Source organism: Salvia miltiorrhiza, chromosome 2 (assembly GCF_028751815.1).
Source record: "Salvia miltiorrhiza cultivar Shanhuang (shh) chromosome 2, IMPLAD_Smil_shh, whole genome shotgun sequence".
NCBI classification, from domain to species: domain Eukaryota; kingdom Viridiplantae; phylum Streptophyta; class Magnoliopsida; order Lamiales; family Lamiaceae; genus Salvia; species Salvia miltiorrhiza.
In genome coordinates, this window is record NC_080388.1 from 45,683,537 (window position 1) to 45,703,894 (window position 20,358).

Consider the following 20,358-nt stretch of genomic DNA (forward strand, 5'->3'; position numbering starts at 1 on the left):
GACAACCGTGGGTCTGTTGCTGAAGGAGAAAATACATGAATTGGAAGGATTCTTCAAACAAATCTATTAAGTAAAAATTCACGCCATTCAAGATGAGCAATTAATGAGTATATTAAAAAACCTAATCCTATGAACTGAACCATTTTCGTTCGGTGAAAATTTGAGGAGGGTAACTAAGGCGGCGAACTAAGTCTTCTCGGCGAGGCGAAATTGTCAGTCGGTTCACAAACGAAGGCTTCTGAACATCGATTTCCATGGCTCATATTAAATCAAATCCACCCGGTGAGTGGCGATAAAAAAATGTCATGAATTGTTCATGAATTTTCTCCTATTTTCGTTTGAACTAAAAAAAATGTTTATGTGCCGTAAATGGTTGTTAAAAAGTGGTGGTGTTGATGATTGTTCCATATGTGTAGCATACAAATTGTGGTCCCTATTTGTGTGTTACATTTAGAATCGGTAGTGGGGTTAGAGTGACAAAAATGTTGACCTCATTTCTCCTTTAATCTCCATTATGTTTAGTGTGAATATTTTAAAATATGTGAGTGTGTGTATGAATTTACATTTTTTTATTTTTGTAGGGGTTTTCTTGATATAAATATTGAACCTCGTTTGCAAATTGAAATGTTGATTTACATATCTAATGCAGCCAATAAAGGGGGTGTTGTTGGTGGCACGAAAGGGACGAATTCAAAGGTTCCGCTAGATTCTGGAAGTAACAGAGACGAAGGTAATTATGTTTTGGCAATTAAATAATTCGATGTATTTTTTATTTTGCCATTGGTGTACTTGATTGTTGTTGAGTCTGGAACTAATGAAGTGGGTGAGAAAGACAGCAGGACGGATGGAAATCCAGTGCTAGCTACAAGCACTAGGGTGTGTTTTTAAACTGATTCTTTTGTTTTGTTGTATAGTATCATAGTGTGACATAATATGTAGGACAAATATTTAAGTTAAAAATGTTATTATTGATTGAAGCAGGCTGCCCTTACTGGTGAAAGTACTGAAGTTGGTGTAACTGTTGGAGCTATGGTTGCTGAAGTATGGTTTTTTTATTTGAATTCTTGACATGGTTAGTTTGAAAGTAAAAATGTTTTACTGGTGTGTGAGAAATCTCATGATTTTCAGGAGCATTGCATTGGACCAGCCAGTGGCGAAAATGAAGTTCAATTACCAATTGGGAATGATGTAAGTGTGTTAGTTTACAAAGTATTTGAATTTTTCTGAGGTGGTTTCATATTAGTTAAAAAAGTGAATTAATGACTTCTGATATTGGTATTTACAAAGTATTTGAATTTTTCTGAGGTGGATGTAAATTAAATTTGAATTGAAGCTGATTTTTTTTCTTCAGAAAATTGGATATATATCAGAAAATTAAATTTGAATACACATATGAATTGAAGCTGATTTTTTTTTTTCAATTTTAACTTGCCCTATACAGCCTGTTATGGGGAGTGATATCTCAAAGGCTACTGGTGAATCGATTAGACGATAGCATGCAGAATATTTGCTATTTGAATAAATATAATGCAATCTGAGATTAACCTTGTTCTTTATGCACATGAATTGTGATTGACATGTATATGAATGTTTTAATTTCCCTGAACAGCCTGCTATGTGTATTGGTATCTCAAAGATTGCTGATGGTGGACAACAATCGCATGTTGAGGTGTGTAAAGTTATATGGCTGAATTAAAAATAAACATGTATTCCTTTTGTATTGGATTGAATATTATACATTTCGATATGAATCTTACCCGTTTTGTACATGAATCATGATGCTTGCAGTGTGAATAATACTCCATTTTCTTTTTTTGAACACACATATAGATTGGGTTCATCATGATGCTTGCAGTGTGAATAATACTCCATTTTCTTTTTTTGAACACACATATAGATTGGGTTCGAAGCAGAAGTGCGTAAAGGGAATGGACTGGTTTCCCGTTGTACTGTGATGACAAACATAGCAGGGCGTGGAAAAGAAAATTTCGTTTATGAAAATCCCAACAAAGTGGTAAAGAGGTTTCGTAGTGGTAGATTTTGACTATATTCGATATGGTTGTAATATATTATGTCTTAATCAGGTTTTGGGTGTGTGCGTTGGGGCAAAAACACAGCAGCGTACCGTATTGCAACCACTCGTAGATAGTGTATGTATGGCTACTCTAATGAATTTCTGGACTAATAAATTTTAATGGCTTTTTGACTAATTTTCATTGTTTTATTTTGGAAATATGTGGGTATAAATCATTACTTTACTAGAGTAAATTGTGTTTTTTTTTTTTATCTTTTTTACAGATTTGATTATTGTTTGAAGCTGTTATTATAAATCATTGTGTATTTCATAGATTTTTTACTGTGGTTTGTGCAAACATAATATAAGTGCTTGTTTTCTACGTATAAAGTCAGATTCGTATACAACTACAAATAATTCGTATGGAAAATAATAAATATTCACATGATTATTGCAAATGATTTAGTCATATTATTAGTAAAAAATGAGTGATGTTTAATGGCAATTTAATAAAATACAATCTCAATTTAAATAAAATGACTGATGGTTAATTCATGCGAGTCATTTAAATGGAAAAAAGAAATAAAAAAATCTATAAATACCAAAGCATACAAAAATGCAGAAGAAGGAAAGTCGGATAATAGAAATGCAAACTAAAATAAATAAATGAAAAGAAAATCAGTCGATTTTGAAGGGAAGAGCCCGCTGATCCATCATCGGCAAGCTCAGGCGACAGGCAATCTTCATCGCAATAGAAGTAGAGAAAAGATGACGAAGGGAATGGGAGGAGAGAAGACGGAGCCACCAGCAGCCAACAAGGGATCTCCAATAGCTCCCAAATTCTAAGCGCCGTCCCCTCAGCGTCGAGGCTGCTCATGTAAGATGAACTAGGTTGTCATTGTACCTTGGAGATATAATACTCTTTATTTTGGAAGAACAAACAAAAACAGCAGAGGACATGTATATCGTAGCATCATAAAATCAAAACGATGTACTTCTTGAATAAATCATATTCATGTACTGCCAATCACAAGCCATACAGGATATCTTTCAAATGCATACCAAACAACACACCATCAAAACTAATATGACATTCAATGCTAGCAGCTATAAAAGAATTATTTGGCAGGAAAATTCATAATCTCGACTATAGATAAAACACCGAATTTGTTTGGAAACACAATAAAGTCTATGAAACACAATGCTAGCAATTAAAAAAAAATGCTTTAACAGCATGAAAAAGGTTAGATTATTCATCATCGGTTTCCTCCTCAACAACTTTGCCGCAATTTCGTGAATCATGGCGTACCATACGTCCGCATTTCCTACATCGCCTCCTGGGTTTTTTGGCCTTCTGAATCTCCTTCTCAAAAGTGGACTTGAGACGCTTACCACTGCCTTTTGTTTTTACCGGGTCAGGGGGTGTACTGTTATTTCAGTTGGTAGTTTAGATCCATAGAACGTCTCAAACATTCTTTCCTTAGCAGTTGCAGGCGTCATGGTCGGCGTCTCATTTGCATCTGCCCATCTTTTCAGTTCAGACAGAAGGGATGCGGTTAAAGCCTCATTCCCTTCAGCGATTGAAATACATCTAAATGCCTCTGAGAATAACGGCCTGTTGTGTGCCTTTGTTCCGCCAGATGATATCGCACTTGCACCTGCGTCCTTCAACCATCTATCAACGATGTACTTCTGTGGAATAGCTTTCAGACCAACGTTACGCATTACAACAAACATATGCCTACATACCAAACCAATCTTCACGAACTTTTTGCAAGAACAAATAATGGTATCCTCTAACATGTTATGAGTGACAAAAAATATACCATTTGAACGATCATCAACAACATACTTATGTACTTCATCTCCTGTATCCATTGACTTAATGCGGCAACGATCAAATGCTTCTTTGATCTCCACCTGTACTTCCAAGAAAATCTTCTTGGTATAGATACGAGAAGCATGCTGCTCTATGGGAGCGTGAGTCTCGATATGTGGTGTGGTAGTTTGGTCAGCCATGCACAATTGTTTATAAGAGTGTCTTTGAGCCTGCATAGCGCTTTCAAAGTGAATGTAGAAGGAAGCCAAGTTGGAATTGTGATTCAGAAACTTATGGAAGAAACTATTCTCGCTTTCGGACATTGACGTCGTTCTAAACAAACCACTCATTGGTAAATCACGGAAGAAGGCTGGAATCCAATATTTCCGCAATGAGAACATGTCTGAGAACCACGAATGATCGTCCAGGCCATAATCGTTTATAACCTCGAACCACTTCTCCTCAAAATCAGCAGGCTCGTCAAATTCTAACCATGCCACCTCGTATAACCCACTTGTCAGTTCGGCATTATCTCGTAGGGAAATTGGAAGTTTCTGAGCGACCTTCATCATTATATGCCACATGCAAAACCTATGTCTGGTATTCGGCATGACTTTTTCCACGGCGATTTTCAATGCGGGGTCTTGGTCAGTTATCAACATAGTAGGGTTGCGACCCATGCATTCCACAAATTGCTTAAGTATCCAAGAATAAGAACTAACATCTTCCCTACTCAGTAACCCAACTGCAAATGTAACACATCCACCATGGTTATCCTTTCTAGTAAATGGTGCAAAAATCATGTTATACCTACATTTTCAGATTTTTGTTAGACATATAAATGATTCATACGCATAGATGATTAAAGTATTAAGTATATGTTATAGTATGCGTGTTTATCTTACTTGTTCATGGTGTAAGTCGCATCAAAAGAAACGCCTTCACCAAATATGCTGAAATTCTGAAGTCCGATGCCATCGCTCCAGAATATGCTCTTCACCTTCTGGCAGTCGTCAAGCAAGTATTCACATCTAAACCCATCTTCAAGATCACGTTTAGTGATAAGCCTGTCCAACAACAGTTGTGCATCGGAGCCATCGGGGTACGAATTCATTTGATACGATAAATTTTTGAAGTAATTACTCGTACATCCAATATCTTCGTAACTACCCACCAGCTCTTTAAAAACTCTGAATGCTCTCATTGGTCCAATGTTGGCCTTAGCACATTTTAACATTATCATTTGATGTGAGGCATCAACATTCCGATTGTATTTCATCAAATGTCGGCATTCCAGAGATATTAACTTGTGGTTATGAGCTTTAGTGAAACTACTAACGATGTATTCACTTTCGTTGTGCACGGTAACAATCATTCGTGCTTTGCAACCATTCCTGGAAGATGGCTTTCGACGTCTCTTTTTGGTCTTTGATTGCATTCCTGATGACTCATCATTTACCCCATGATGAATGCCTTCCCTTATGCACACAAAGTGGCGATAAATAATCTGACCGGATTTCCCTTTTTTGCTGGATCCTTTCCGAACATCGAAACCAGAAGCATAGCCGTAATCTTTATAAAATTTCCACGGCTCCTCAATGGATTTGAATGTCTTACCGACATATGGCTTCTCATTATCATCACAAATTGGCATAAATAACTGGACACCATCGTCATAGCCTTCATGATTTTGATATCCTATAATTATACAAGTGATTAAATAATTAATTAATAGATTAATTTAACTGTAGAATAAAGTTCATGAAGTTGATATATAGGTTTTAGATTACGGAACAAGAAGTTGTCTGTATCTAACCATGTACATAAGAATTTCAGACATTTAAAATATTAAAATTGAACTACAAACTTTAACTATGTGAAAATACCACCTATATATTGACGAATGTGGTTTAGATTAACTGCATGAAATCTGGGTATATATCTATGAACATTTTGAAACACATTTATGCATATGAATTTTAAATTAAAACAATACGAATAAACTCATGAAATAGTATGAATATCTAAGAGTAAATTCAAACAAATAAATAATGCGAATAAACGCATGAAAGAGTATGAACGCAAATGAACAATTCAAACAATGCGAATATTCTAAATTAAAACAATGCGAATAAACGCATGAGTATGAATAAACACAGATGCCAAATTCCCAAACAACAAAAACGTTACATTCATATTACATGAATAATGTATTTCTGAAAAATAAATATTACCATACATCTTCATAAAATATGTGGACGTAGAGAAATAAGAGTATAAGTTATACCTATAGACCGTGAAAAATGAATTTGCGTACCAGTTTCCTCCATGGATTTCTGGACTTGTTCTTGAATTTTGTTAGTAGGGTTTTTTTTATTAATCAGCTAGTTGTACGAGAATTATTCTATGAAAAGGTTTTTTATTTTGAAGTGCCACTGCAAATTTGATTGTGATCCCTTAATTAACGGATTAGATAGTTATTATAATTATGTAATTACCCAACTACCCTAATACCTATTATAACGTCATTTAGCAACTGAAATGGAAGTGAAAAACTGACCGTGGGATTGAAAATATCCAATGGTCCACGATGAGTCTTATTTTATAGCTTAATCTTAGGTTTTATTATAGCCAACCCCTATATATATATATCTATATATATATATATATATATATATATATATATATATATATATAGGGAGAGGTTCAAGAAAGAACCATAAATAAAAAAAGAACGGAGAACCATTTTCAGCCATTCGATCATCAAGATCTACAGTGGATGCATCATCTTGTTGGATGAATATAGAACCTGAGTTCGAATCCTGAAGGGAGCATTTTTTTAAATTTTTTTAGTGCATTAATTTTAACAGCGAATGCATTAATTTTTACAGTGAATGTATTAGATTTGATGGTTCTCCCGTTCTCACAAATAATGTAGTTCTCTCTGGAACCACACCCTATATTTATATATATATATATATAAATATAATCAAATAAACAACTCGCACGCAGACGGGATCTCTAAATCATATAAAGATGTAAAAATAACTGTAAATAGGCGGAACCACCACCCACATAAAGGTGGAAAAATTATTCATACAAAAGTTGAAAAATTACACTGCACGCAAGACCTCTTATAAAGAAGAGTCTTTGAGTGCCTCAACTTTGCCATTTAAATTAGGCATCCAAACTAAAATATTTTTATGTTTTCATGTTTATGATATTTCTGTATAGTTATTTTTCTAATAGTGCATAATGGATAGAGTATCAAATTGAACGGTATGATTTTCAATTGATCCATCATTATTTTTAGGGATGTCAATCGAGCCAGCCTACTTGGTTTCGGGCCAGCCCATTCGGTTTTAGGTTATTTTTGGTTCGGGCTAGTCGATTTTTTTATTTTCCAGGCTAAAATTTTTCGACCCTAACCCTAACCCGCTTGATTTCAAGCTAGCCCATTTGGGCCCGCAAGTTTACGATTTATTTGTATGCTTAATTTTTTTATTAGATAATCATATTCTTGTAATAAAAATATGTCGTGTTTTTTAAAATCAAGACATTTCGCCTTGGTTTAGATACAAAAATTAGTGTTATTTTAACGTAAGTTTACATAATATTCAACTATAACTTCATTTCCGATAAAAAAAAAATGCAAATAGACTTAACATAAATGACTATCTTTCTTTGACTTTTATATCATAAATGTTTGTTATTAATGTTGAAAAAAATCAAAACATATTCTACAAGCATCAAAATGTTATTATTGAATTAAAAAATAAAGTATTAAAGTTTAAAAATCTATTAAGAAAGTGTTTGGTTAATCGGGCCAACCCACTCAATTTTCAGGCAAACCCTGTCAGGATCGGGCAATTTTCGGTTTGGACCATTCGGGATAATTTTTTTCGGGCTAAAATTTTCAGCCCTAACCCTTATTTTTTATTAGTGTATTTGGATCGACCCGTCGATTTCGGACTTTTTTTGACATCCCTAATCATTTCTACCGTCTACTTTCTTTCGTCTCATTTTACTTGATCTATTTTTAAGCACAATTATTTAAAAGAATAAATTATAGTATGGGGGAGGGCTAAAATAAGTACACGTCTTAATATATAAAATAAGAATCATTTTCAACCCTTAGATCATCAAGATCTACGATTGATTCATCATCCTGTTGGATGAACTCATGGTCCTGAGTTCGTATCCCAAAGATAGCAAAAATTTATTTTTCGCAATTCATACCTTTATACAGCAAATTCATACGTGTTCTACATAAAAGTCATACATTTTTTTTTAATTCTTATTTCTTATTTTAAAAGGCTCTCACGGTAACCCTCCCCTTATAGTATGAATATATGCGGAACTATATTTAATTATAATATAAAGTCTTTATCCAAATGAAACAATGCAAGCATTATCTAGTGGTTTTGTCAAATAAAATATCAGATTGTTTCAAATTTACAATATTAATATTATATTAGTTGAAGTGTGGTGAATTCAATCATCATCTTATCAATTTTTGTAATTTTATCCCCTCAAATTCTTTCGGTTGTTGGAGTGTTGAGTTGGAATTTACTTGAATTGGTAAAAATAACGCGAATTTTGTTAAGTTTAAATAATGTCGTTCGTACAATTCAATTAAAAAATTTCACTTATTATAAAGGGATTGTATCATGTATCTGCACATACTTTATAATATTCAACAATTTTATTGCAAATGACTCTATAACGTGAATATTACATGGCAAATCAATCGACGTAAGCTCCAATTAAATAATTCGACAATCGGAAATAATTGAGGGGACGAAATTAGAAAAATTGAAAAGATGATGATTTAATTCGTCACACTTCGAAAATATTATATTAATTGAAGTGTGGTGAATTCAATCATCATCTGATATTTTTTTTTGCCAAACCCCCTATTATTTAAGTTTAAGAAAGCTTGAAGTTCACTATTCACAAGTTAAACACAAATTTAGAAGCGTCAAATTGGTCGATTTAATTCCGATTGAAATCAATTTGACTTTGATACGATTAATTAAATCATCAAATAATGAAGAACTATGGTGTGATGTGCTAAATCAAATTTGTCTACGTATCAAAGCTAACAGCCAACGTCATCTTCTATATTAATTGAAGAAAACTGTTGCCTTTTATTTTGGTATAGATCATGATTTGGGGAAATAATTGGAACCGGGTCAATCTTCACCAAATACATAATCAGACAATAATTTATAATTAATAGATTTGACTTAGGCCAAAATTTGGGGTTACAGCTTGTGAATATGGAAGAATTTCCTCTGCCGACACTCACTTCACTCACGTGGTTGACAATCTTCTTCTTTTTTTTAATAATATAATTATGTTATGGATTATATATTTTTTTAATTTTATTGTCATTTAATTAATTGCTTCATATATATGCCCACTATTGATTAGGAACTACTCCCTCCGTCCACCAATTCAAGGCCTATTGTCATTTAATTAATTGCTTCATATATATGCCCACTATTGATTAGGAACTACTCCCTCCGTCCACCAATTCAAGGCCTAGGGCAAGTGTAAATTACACTTGCCCTAGGCCTTGAATTGGTGGACGGAGGGAGTATTTAATAAATCAGATTTTACTTTCTATTTTTAGAGCAAAATAGGAGTATTATTATAAATACCATCATGTTATAAATAACCAATATAAATATAAGTTTATTAATAAAAATAACAGTTAAAAATATAACTGAGTACATAAATACCAGTATTTAATTAAAAGTAGTTTTACTGTGTCATATTTAGTCTCAAATTCTCAAGTTTTGGACTTTAAATAAGTTTAATTTGGATAACAATCTTATGAAACTGAATAGTCAACAGCAGGTCAGTCACTTATGTGTATATTAAATAACAATTAATTTACAATTGTAGGTTTCTTTAATTCAATAATTTTCCAGTAGTAAATAAAATTTAATGTTATCTGGGCCAGAAGAGTGAGGGGAAGATGAGAAATGTTTTAATATTCTGAAATTATGTCAGAACAGTTAGAAATGCATGTTGTTATCGCTGCACCAACACGATCCTACCGTAAATGCACGATCAGAATTTCGAATTTCCATTATAATAATTACCATGATGTTAAATGTTATATTTCATTTTACAAATTCATTTATTATATTACAAGTGTTATAAAGTTGTGGTATATGAGACTAGGAAGACACAAATGAGTTAGACCACGTTGAGTATAGAAGGAAATGTCCTTGCTGATAAGTTCATTATATTTACTTTTGCAAATCGTTCTACTTCAATTTTTACTGGTTTTCTACCAGTTTTTGTAAATTCGTAATCTGATTAACAATAGTTCACACGGTTTTATCTCAAAAGAAATAGTAGTAATCTAAAAAGGTCGAGTTGGCCGATTAAATAAATAAAAATAGGGTTAAACTAAACATTTTTAGTCCTAACAAAACTTAGAGGGTGTTTGGTTAAACTTATTTTAAAAAGCTTATAATATGTAGTTTTTTAAAAGCTTATAAGTTATTAAAGTATTTGGCTAATTGAGTTTATAAGTTAGAAAGATAATTTTTAGTATGTGAGAGAAAATCTTTATTAGAGAAAAAAAATGGAATAAAAATTAAATTAGAATGATATATGATGAAAATAAAAAATCATAATTGAATTATTTTTGTAATAATGAGAAAATAAGTTGGGGTAGATAAACTTATTTCTTATAAGCTCTTAGAGCTTATATGTAACAGCCTGACTCCAAACTTGATAGTTGTCCCCACAGGCCACAGATAGGGGGAGCAGAATTCGAAACGACCGACAAATGATGGAACTGATCGGTTTTCCGTCAATTTTCTTATATGAGTTCGGTCGATTCGGCCCATTTTTCACAGAAAATTCGGTTTAATCAGCTGGTTGGATTTTTTCAAATTTAATCGGTCGAAAACCGAACCAACCGAATATATTTATTATTAGTATTTTTTTTCTAACCCTAACCCTAAACTAATGTCAGCCACCGAGTTTTCTCTATTCCCAAATCTAAAGTGAAAGACGCCTCCTCCTTCCATTTCTCGTCGTCGCCTTTGATCCTTCCCTCCACTCAACTGACCTCACTGTCCAAACAACCTTCGACCGGCCACACCCCGTCCAGAGTCGCAGCAGCTGACGCCGCCGCTGCGCCAGCAAACGCCCTGCTACTACGCCGCCCTGTCCAGACCACCATCCCTCTAGTTGTCAGAATTTGCTCCTCCTCTATGCACCCCGCGGCTATTGCCGCCTTCAATTGAAGCAACAGGCTGCGCCTCCCTCCTTCCTTCAACAGACCTCGCCCCTAACCACCCCTCCTACAATCGCGCTGCCCTCCTGCAATAGCCTCGCCACCTTCCTGTAACCGCGGGCCTTCTTCTCAATCTTCTCTCCGAGCGCGCCGCCGCCTTTGACCTCCATTAGTTCGGCTCGATTCGGTTGATTGAAAACCGACTATTTTGACGGGTCGGTGTGCGGTCGGCTGGGTCTTCAAATTTTGGTCGGTTCGGCCCATGAACATTCCAAACCGTAGGTCAGTCGGTTTATGGTTTTTTGGTCGGTTAGCCGAAACGACCAATGCACAGGCCTACCCACAGACCAACACGAGTCTTTTCTAGCGTGTTTTGTCCTCACTTGCACGTTTCCAGAGATTTTTACTAGGGGTCACCCATCCTAGAATTGCTCCAAGCCAATCACGGTTAACCTTGGAGTTTTTTTTTTCCATGTGGTCACCATAAAAGAAGATGCATCTTGTTGATATGAGTAGCACCTATTAAATCATTTAAGCTCTCATCGAATATGCAGTCTCATACCTGCATATTCTTGGAACCCCTCTCTTTTAGGTGTGTTTCGGTTCGTTCATGTACCCCTCCGCTTTGAAGCACTTATAGAAGCCGTTCTTTTGTTTGTTGTGCACTAGTGATCACTCCTTACTTCTGCCCTGGGCGTCACATTATAAGCTCTATAGAAGCTTATTTTACCAAACATTTTGAATAAGTTTATAAGCTCCTAAACAACTTATAAGTTGTTTTAAAGAGCTTAATAAGCTTACTCAAACACCCTCTTAGCCTAATTGGCCTGAGTCAAATAACATGTAAGTCAATATCATTATTTCGAAATCAAGTGAATTGACCCGATTGATCTCAAAGCCTTGTGATTTTCTTGTGTTCATGGTAGGGACATCCAATAAAATCAAAATTTTCAAAAAATATGGAAAAGTAATATTATATTTTTTTAAAAGAAAAAATATGTTATACGCTCTCATCAATTTTAAATTTTCTCATTATTGATTAGTATTAAAAAAAATTAGGTGTAGTGTGAAAGTGCCTTATTTTCTTACTAAATTTTCCTCCTAATTGTTAGTTTTTGTAAGGCATTTTTATTGTAAGGTGATGCTCGAGGAGCGGCTCCTATTAATGCTGCCAAACGGAGGGGAACATGAACGAATTGAAACACACTTGAAAGAGAGAGATTTCAAGAGTATATGAGAATGAGACTGCATATTAATGAAGAGCTTAAATAATTTGATAGGTACTAGTTATATTAACAAGATGTATTTATTTGTTAATGACCACTTAAAAGAAACTTCAAAGTTAAACATGTATAGCTTGAAGAAATTGCAAGAGTATATGAGAATGACTGAATGAGACTGCATATTAATGAAGAGCTTAAGTAATTTGATAGGTACTAGTTATATTAACAAGATGTATTTATTTGTTAATGACCACTTAAAAGAAACTTCAAAGTTAAACATGTATAGCTTGAAGAAATTTAAAGAGTATATGAGAATGAGACTGCATATTAATGAAGCTTAAATAATTTGATAGGTACTAGTTATATTAACAAGATGTATTTATTTGTTAATGGCCACTTAAAAGAAACTTCAAAGTTAAACATGTATAGCTTGAAGAAATTTCAAGAGTATATGAGAATGAGACTGCATATTAATGAAGAGTTTAAATAATTTGATAGGTACTTATATTAACAAGATGTATTTATTTGTTAATGACCACTTAAAAAAAACTTCAAAGTTAAACATGTATAGCTTGAAGAAATTTCAAGAGTATATGAGAATGAGACCGCATATTAATGAAGAGCTTAAATAATTTGATAGGTACTAGTTATATTAACAAGATGTATTTATTTGTTAATGACCACTTAAAAAAACTTCAAAGTTAAACATGTATAGCTTGAAGAAATTTCAAGAGTATATGAGAATGAGACTGCATATTAACGAAGAGCTTAAATAATTTGATAGCTACTAGTTATATTAACAAGATGTATTTATTTGTTCATGACCACTTAAAAGAAACTTCAAAGTTAAACATGTATAGCTTGAAAGAAAGAGAGACCCCTCAAAGAGAGAGAGAGATAGAGAGAGAGAGAGAGAGAGATTTCAAGAGTATATGAGAATGAGACTGCATATTAATGTAGAGCTTAAATAATTTGATGGGTAATGACCACTTAAAAGAAACTTCAAAGTGAAACATTTATAGCTTGAAAGAAAGAGAGAGATTTCAAGAGTATATGATAATGAGACTACATATTAATGAAGAGCTTAAATAATTGGATAGACACTAGTTATATTAACAAGATGTATGACCATTTAAAAGAAACTTCAAAATTAAACATGTATAGCTTGAAGAAATTTCATGATGGGTGACAATCTAAATTTTTTTCTAATGATATATTGTACGAGACGAGATAAAGCACACAAAAAATGACTCATCTCATAATATTGTGGATACTCAAATATCACAAATTATTAACAACAATGAGAACATATATATAATTTCACATAAGCTTGATCACGATTTATCGTATATCTTTTTGAAGATGAATCTCATATTGTTATGGGATACCCAAATCTTACAAAGTATTAACAACAATGAGAATAAATATATACAGATTCACTGCACATAGGTTTGATTACCATTGCGAAAAAAACTCAAACATTATATATAAAAATTTCACTCGTATAAAACATTTAATTACAAAAAATATAGAAAACATATGTGGCTGCTGGGATTCGAGCCCAGGTCTCCACGGCCACAACGTGGAATTCTCACCACTAAACTACAGCCACTTTTGATTAAACATTTGATAATAACCTTATAATTAGATCATAGTTACTTTTTAATTACTAATTAAGTTGCTATAACCAAGAAAAAAGGTGCTAATTCCGAGAAAGCATTGTTAATGGTGTTGGTTAAATTGAAATGCGGAAATTTAACGTGAGCATGAAAAGGCTGCTTCACACTGAATTCCTTAACGTGTTTCTTTAATCACCGACTTTTCATATCTCGAAAATTAAGGTAACTTGCAATGATAATACATGAAAACAAAGATCAGTTCTTGGTAACTGTTTCATAACCACCACAAACACTGTTGTCTATGGTAATACCCATAAAAAGAAATTAAATAGTAGTAATAAAGTTAAATGAACACATGTAAACTTTTCTAATGTTCAATTGCATTTAAATGCTAAATTGCAATTGCAACACTATATATATTCAAATTTTGGCAAAATAATTTAATCTTTTGATTTTGTTACAATTAGGATCATCTCCAATTTTGTCCATTTTATTAAATTTTCAATTTTAAATAAATTTTTATTGTCCGAACCTTTATTTCAAAGAATCAAAGGTTGAATTTTGACGAGCTCCACAAGTGGACTATTTTAGCATATGACTTAATTGTTACTCCCTCCGTTTTTTTATAAGTGTCCGTTTTTTTATAAGTGTCCCATTTAGCTCATTTTTTTGTTTCTCAACAAGTTTCTATTTTAAAATTTGAGAGTATATTTATGACATTTACCTATTTTATCCTTATTTAATATTTGTATGAATGTAATAATTAGTTGTATATATGCATTTATTATGACAATTACTAAGGTTACAAATGTAAAATATCTTATTTTATTGGTATGCGTATTTTAACGGTTGGTGACACTTAATAAAAAACGGAGGGAGTACTTGCTAATCACTACGAATTTTAGCTGAAGTCCCACCATCTTAGGCAACAAAGACAAATAATATTTGCAGATTTCGTGAAATTTACCTCAGTTAGTTAGAATTAGTGCCAAGTTATGTGAAAGAGTAATGCTAAATAGCCACATTGTGGCCACCCACAATTCACTTAAATAGAAAAAAAATTATTTAAATTATTTTTTAAAATAAAAATAAGATTTAATTATTTTATTGTATTCTTTATAGTCTAGTTATTTTTTATATTTTTTTTGTAACTTTTTATTTTTATTAAAAAATAAATTAAAAATAAAAGTTGCAAAAAAATAACTATAATATAGAGAATACAATATTAAATCCTATTTTTATTTTAAAACATAAATTAAAAAAATTGAAATTTTCTCTATTAAATTAAATTGTGGGTGGCCACAATGTGGCTGCATAGATTTATTGTATGTGAAAATGTTATTCTCTTGAAGCCATCAAATTCTGAACTTCTAATTTATCAAATTAAAGGCTCAAACGACAAAATTTGATTTGATAATTTGAAATTAAAAGTTTGACAACTCGATTAGATTTAATGCTAATTGCAACGAATCAAAATGTTAGATATTATAATTACTAATTGATCTAAAACTCATGCATTTATTATGTGATGGACCCTGAGTGTTATTACACATGGGCTTTCCATAGGCCCAATGATTGTGGTATCATCAAAATCCATTATTTCTTAGTACAATTTTAACAAAGAATTAAGGCGCAATAAAAATCACTACCAACTCCCCCCATTACAATTTTAACAAAGAATTAAGACGCAAATATTGAATTAATGGACTTCACTTCAATTAGTTAATTACTTAATTTCTCAAAACAATAGTTTCATGATGATTACCAGACGTCCAACTCCAAGTGGTAGATAGAATACTGTATGTTTTACGACATAAATCATTTTACTATAACCAATGAACTAGAAAATAATTTAAAGTTAGTAGTTTTAGACGCAAGTTTCGTTTAAGGGTTATTAATTATTTGATCTTTTTAACTTCCAATTTTGCCATTTTGGGGTGGGAAAGGAAGGGATGTGTAGTTGGACATTTTATGATTGCATGTATTAATCATTAATTTATTAGTATTTTAAGACAATTGAAATCATTTGTTGTATAGTACTACAAGTCCATCATCGCAATTTGTATCGACTTTTAAAGTTGTACTTTGTAAAAAGAAAGTTTATTATTTTGAAAATAGATATTCATGAACCATACGCACCAAATTAATATCTAGAGAAAAGTTAGAAACCGTGATCACACATGTACTTTGATGAGGGAGATTAAAGCATATATACTAGTTAATTAATTTTCTAATTGAAAACTTTAACTATGAAACTATGGAACATAACAAAGTGATATTGTTGCATTTTTTCACTTTTATAAAGGGTGCAATTTAGTGACGAGGCACAAGCATAATGACAACAGTATAGTGTAACATTTATTCCAGAAACCTTTCAGAAAAAGGGGAAAAAAAAAAAAAAAAAAACTATTCCAGAACTGCCCACAAATTAAACTACCAAATTCAATAAATAGTCTTGTCCTAAACAAAGGTTCAAAATAATACTAAAAACAATAATAAATACAGCCAGCAAGAGAAATAAATAACTCAAGTCTTAAGAAAGAACGCACGGTCATAATTGAAGGCCAATGAAACATCCACTACATCATTTAGGGTTGACACTATACTATCCATCCCCAATCAAACCAAAAGAGAATCATAAAACCAGCTAAAGGTACAAACAACCATGATTGTAAATATATATACGGTGAGGTTTAAGTAAAAACCACTAAATTAAATAGGAATAAAGAATCATTTTCAGTTATTTTATCATTAAGATCAATGTGGATGCATTATTTTATTGAATGAATATAAATTTATTATTTTTTACAAAGGATGCATTAATTATAATGGCTATCGCGAAAATAAAGCTATCACCTATAATGCACGGATTCGCCGAAAATCAACCCCGTGCAGTATCCGATTCGCGCGGGGGGCGGGTGCGGGCGCGATTCGCACACCTGGCGAATCCCCCCCCAAAAAAAAAAATCGGATTCGCGAATCGGGAGTTGTTGGCTGGCAGGAGGCGAGGCGGCATGATCCGAGACGGTTGAGCAGGGCGGCGGGGCCGAAGGGCAGGCGCCGCTGAGCGGGGCCGAAGAGCAGTAGCAACGGCGGCCCTTCTTGGCCGTCTGCTGTCAAAAACGCGTGGGAGAGAGAGAGGGAGGCGGAATCGGGCTTCTGAAGGGTTCGGGGCGGGCGGCGGCGGCGGCGTCAGTGGAGCCGGTGAGCATTTGGACGACTTGCTTGAAGGAGGAGGTGTCGGATTGCAGGCGTGGGTGCGTGAACAGAGAGAGAGAGAAACAGATCTGAGGTTATTATGTATGCATATTTTTCGGTTCAATTTCTTCCGAATGGGAGTGAGAGAGAGAAACAGATCTTCCGAATGAGAGAGAGAGAGAGAAACAGATCTGAGAAACAGATCTGAGAGAGAGAGAAACAGAAAAAATCAAGAGTTGCTAATTCGGTTCAATTTCTTCCGAATGGGAGTGATTTTCGGTTTCCTTCGGATCTTTCCAGATTTACCTTATGGGTAAATCTCTCATTTACCCCTTTCTTATTTTTTAATGGTTTTTTAGTAATGTTATTCGATTAAAATATTGGTGATGTGAATTAATTGGAACCGCTAGATCCAGTTAATCACACGATCAAGATTTATTCTCTATTCTATAATATATGATAATTCTGTATGGATCCATATATATATATATATATATATATATATATATAACAGACGTATCCTTCACGAATCGCACCCTATAATTTTTGAAAATCCGTATTCCCGTACCCGAATCGTATCGCTCCCGCCCCCGCCCCCTCGCACACTAGAACCACCCTTTTCAAGTAGCACTAGGATCGAGTTCTGGTAGTGTCGTATCCTTCGATAGTATGTAGTGTTAAATTTGGACCATACATTTTGTCCATGTGACACTAAAAATGCGGCACATAAGAACAAATCTACATCATTCATAATTCATATACTCATAACCTAACAATTCAATATGTTTATCTTAAATATGTACAATATTTAGGGTTATAAATTATAGTTTATAGCCTTAACTTTCAGCAAATTTCAATTTATAGCCTCAACTTTGATTTATTTTTTATATAGCGTGAACTTTGAGAAATTATTTAATTATAGTCACAATCATATAAAAATTATGACATTAACTTTTCTTTATCGAAATTACATGTGAAACGATGACTAATTGTCACGAAATTAGATCTTAATGTATTCTACACTAAATGAGATTTTTAACGATAGGTAGCCCATCGTCTTTGGACCACCGGTGAAGTCGGAATTGCGTCTGCAAGTTGGCATCATTTCACTAACTTTTTGGCGCGGTTCCGACTACACCAGTGTTCTGATGACGATGTGCTACCAACCGTTGAAAATATCTTTTCGTGTAGATTACATTAGACTCTAGTTTCATAACAATTTCTCATCATTTTAACTGTAAGTACGATAAAGAATAGTAAATTTGGTGCAATTATGACTATAATTAAATAATTTCTTAAAGATCAGACTATACAAAAAATAAATTAAAGTTGAGACTATAAACTAAAATTTGTTAAAAGTTTAGTTTACAAACTATAATTAACCCCAATACTTAAATGTCACTTTTTTTTTACAATTAAATATATTTTTTTTACTTGATAGTATTTATCTTAATATTATATGTAAAACACTTAAATTATTTAATAATTATAATTGTCATTACACCACTAGTTATAATTAATAAACAAAAGTTATTTAAAAAGATAGAAAAACTGATTTGTGGCTGCTGGGATTCGAGCCCAGGTCTCCACGGCCACAACGTGGAATTCTTACCACTAAACTACAGCCACATTATTGTGAATGTTGTTCACTAAATATATAAGTATTATTTAAGTTATCATGTCCGAGAACCTTCTATAGAATTGAAATTTAATATTATATATATATATATATATATATGTATATGTATATATTAAAACAATTTTTTTTTTTGGTTTGAGTGGTATTAAAATACAGCTTTGGAAAGCTATATCTTTCCGATAAATTTGAAAAAAAAATAATAATAATAATAATTTCAAGTTTGTCTATTTTTCCGCTCAATTCGACCGCAAATTCAGTATTATTAAATCGTGTAGTTATTATCTTCTTCATTTTCTTCCTATTTGCAAGTTTGCCTTTTTCTTTTCAACTGCGAGTTTGCCTATTTACCATGCGCCTCCTTTTTCTATCAATGGACTTAATTCTATTAAGTTAAACATAATTTAATTAAGTTTATTAATATTAATTTTTTTATTAAAGAATAAATATTGCATTATTTGTCATTATCCATATTCGTAATATGATTTATTTTCATTTAATTATTTATAGTTTGACTAATAATAATACTGAATATATATTAAATTAAAGATTATGTTAAGAGCAATAATTTCATATACATAATATTAAATACGGACTTAATTCTCATGATTTAATTCTATAAAGTTGAGCCCAATTTAATTAAGTTTATTAATATTAATTCATTTTATTATTTTTTCGGACATTTTTTCTTCGTATGATCCGTACTCTTACATATACTGCACTTCTTCTTTTGTCGTCTCTTCTGTGGTTCAGGGTCCACGTCATCGGTAGAAAGAGATGTTGTGCATGATCTCCTATTATGCCTATGGCCTTTACAACTATCACAAATTTGTTGAGGTGTGGTGGACGACGATTTCTCAAGATGTGATCGAACTCTGCTTTCTTTCGATCATCCAGATTGTCGATCAATCACTGGTGGTCGAATAGTGTAGCCCGATACTGAATTCGGCACATCCCATATGTCAACCGTGTATATAATTCAAGTGTGCACAACATTTAATTATACAACTGTATAAATATATTAATGAATTCAATAATAATTAATTAATTAATTAATTGATTTGATTATTATACAAATGATAATTAATCTAATTCATACTCCCTCCGTCCCACTCCAAATGTCCCACTTTCCATAATGGGTTGTCCCACTCCAAATGTCTCATACCTTTTTTGGCAATACACACTCTCTCTATACTTAATATTTAAATAATTTTCATCAACTCACTTTATCTACTTTATACCCACTTTATCTACTTTATACATTTCTTAATCTCCGTGCCCAAAAGTAAGGGGACATTTAGAGCGGGACGGAGGGAGTATATAATATGTCAACTGTGTATAAACTTAATCAACTGTGTACGACTGTACGTAGAGAAGCAAATTGTGCACTGCCAAGATTAATTGTTCACAATATGTACACAGTTGATTGACTTTGTACACGGTTGATGTTTTATAACTGTAGTGTGTGGATACAACTGTGTTTTTAAGTACACAATTGAGCTCAATTGTGCACGGATGTTTATGTTCACTGTGTCATTGTCAACACAACTATGTAGTTAAGAACACATTCATAGCTCCCAACTGT

The 20,358-nt window shown here is 32.8% G+C and overlaps 2 protein-coding genes and 2 non-coding genes across 4 annotated transcripts; 1 reads left to right on the forward strand and 3 right to left on the reverse strand.

Moving 5' to 3' along the window:
* Positions 1-624: 624 nt before the first annotated feature.
* LOC131009602 (uncharacterized) lies at positions 625-2,185 on the forward strand. Its single transcript, XM_057937017.1, has 6 exons — positions 625-730; positions 821-876; positions 982-1,041; positions 1,129-1,188; positions 1,610-1,669; positions 1,898-2,185. Exons 1-6 carry the CDS (start codon positions 625-627, stop codon positions 2,042-2,044), a joined length of 489 nt encoding a protein of 162 aa, XP_057793000.1. The 3' UTR covers positions 2,045-2,185.
* Positions 2,186-3,421: 1,236 nt separating this feature from the next.
* Positions 3,422-5,487, reverse strand: LOC131009603 (protein FAR1-RELATED SEQUENCE 5-like). Its single transcript, XM_057937018.1, has 2 exons — positions 4,739-5,487; positions 3,422-4,643 (listed from the first exon to the last, which is right to left on the reverse strand). Exons 1-2 carry the CDS (start codon positions 5,485-5,487, stop codon positions 3,422-3,424), a joined length of 1,971 nt encoding a protein of 656 aa, XP_057793001.1.
* Positions 5,488-13,860: 8,373 nt separating this feature from the next.
* Positions 13,861-13,932, reverse strand: TRNAH-GUG (transfer RNA histidin (anticodon GUG)). Its single transcript has one exon. It is a non-coding gene; the product is annotated as a tRNA-His (tRNA).
* Positions 13,933-18,694: 4,762 nt separating this feature from the next.
* TRNAH-GUG (transfer RNA histidin (anticodon GUG)) lies at positions 18,695-18,766 on the reverse strand. Its single transcript has one exon. It is a non-coding gene; the product is annotated as a tRNA-His (tRNA).
* Positions 18,767-20,358: the final 1,592 nt, after the last annotated feature.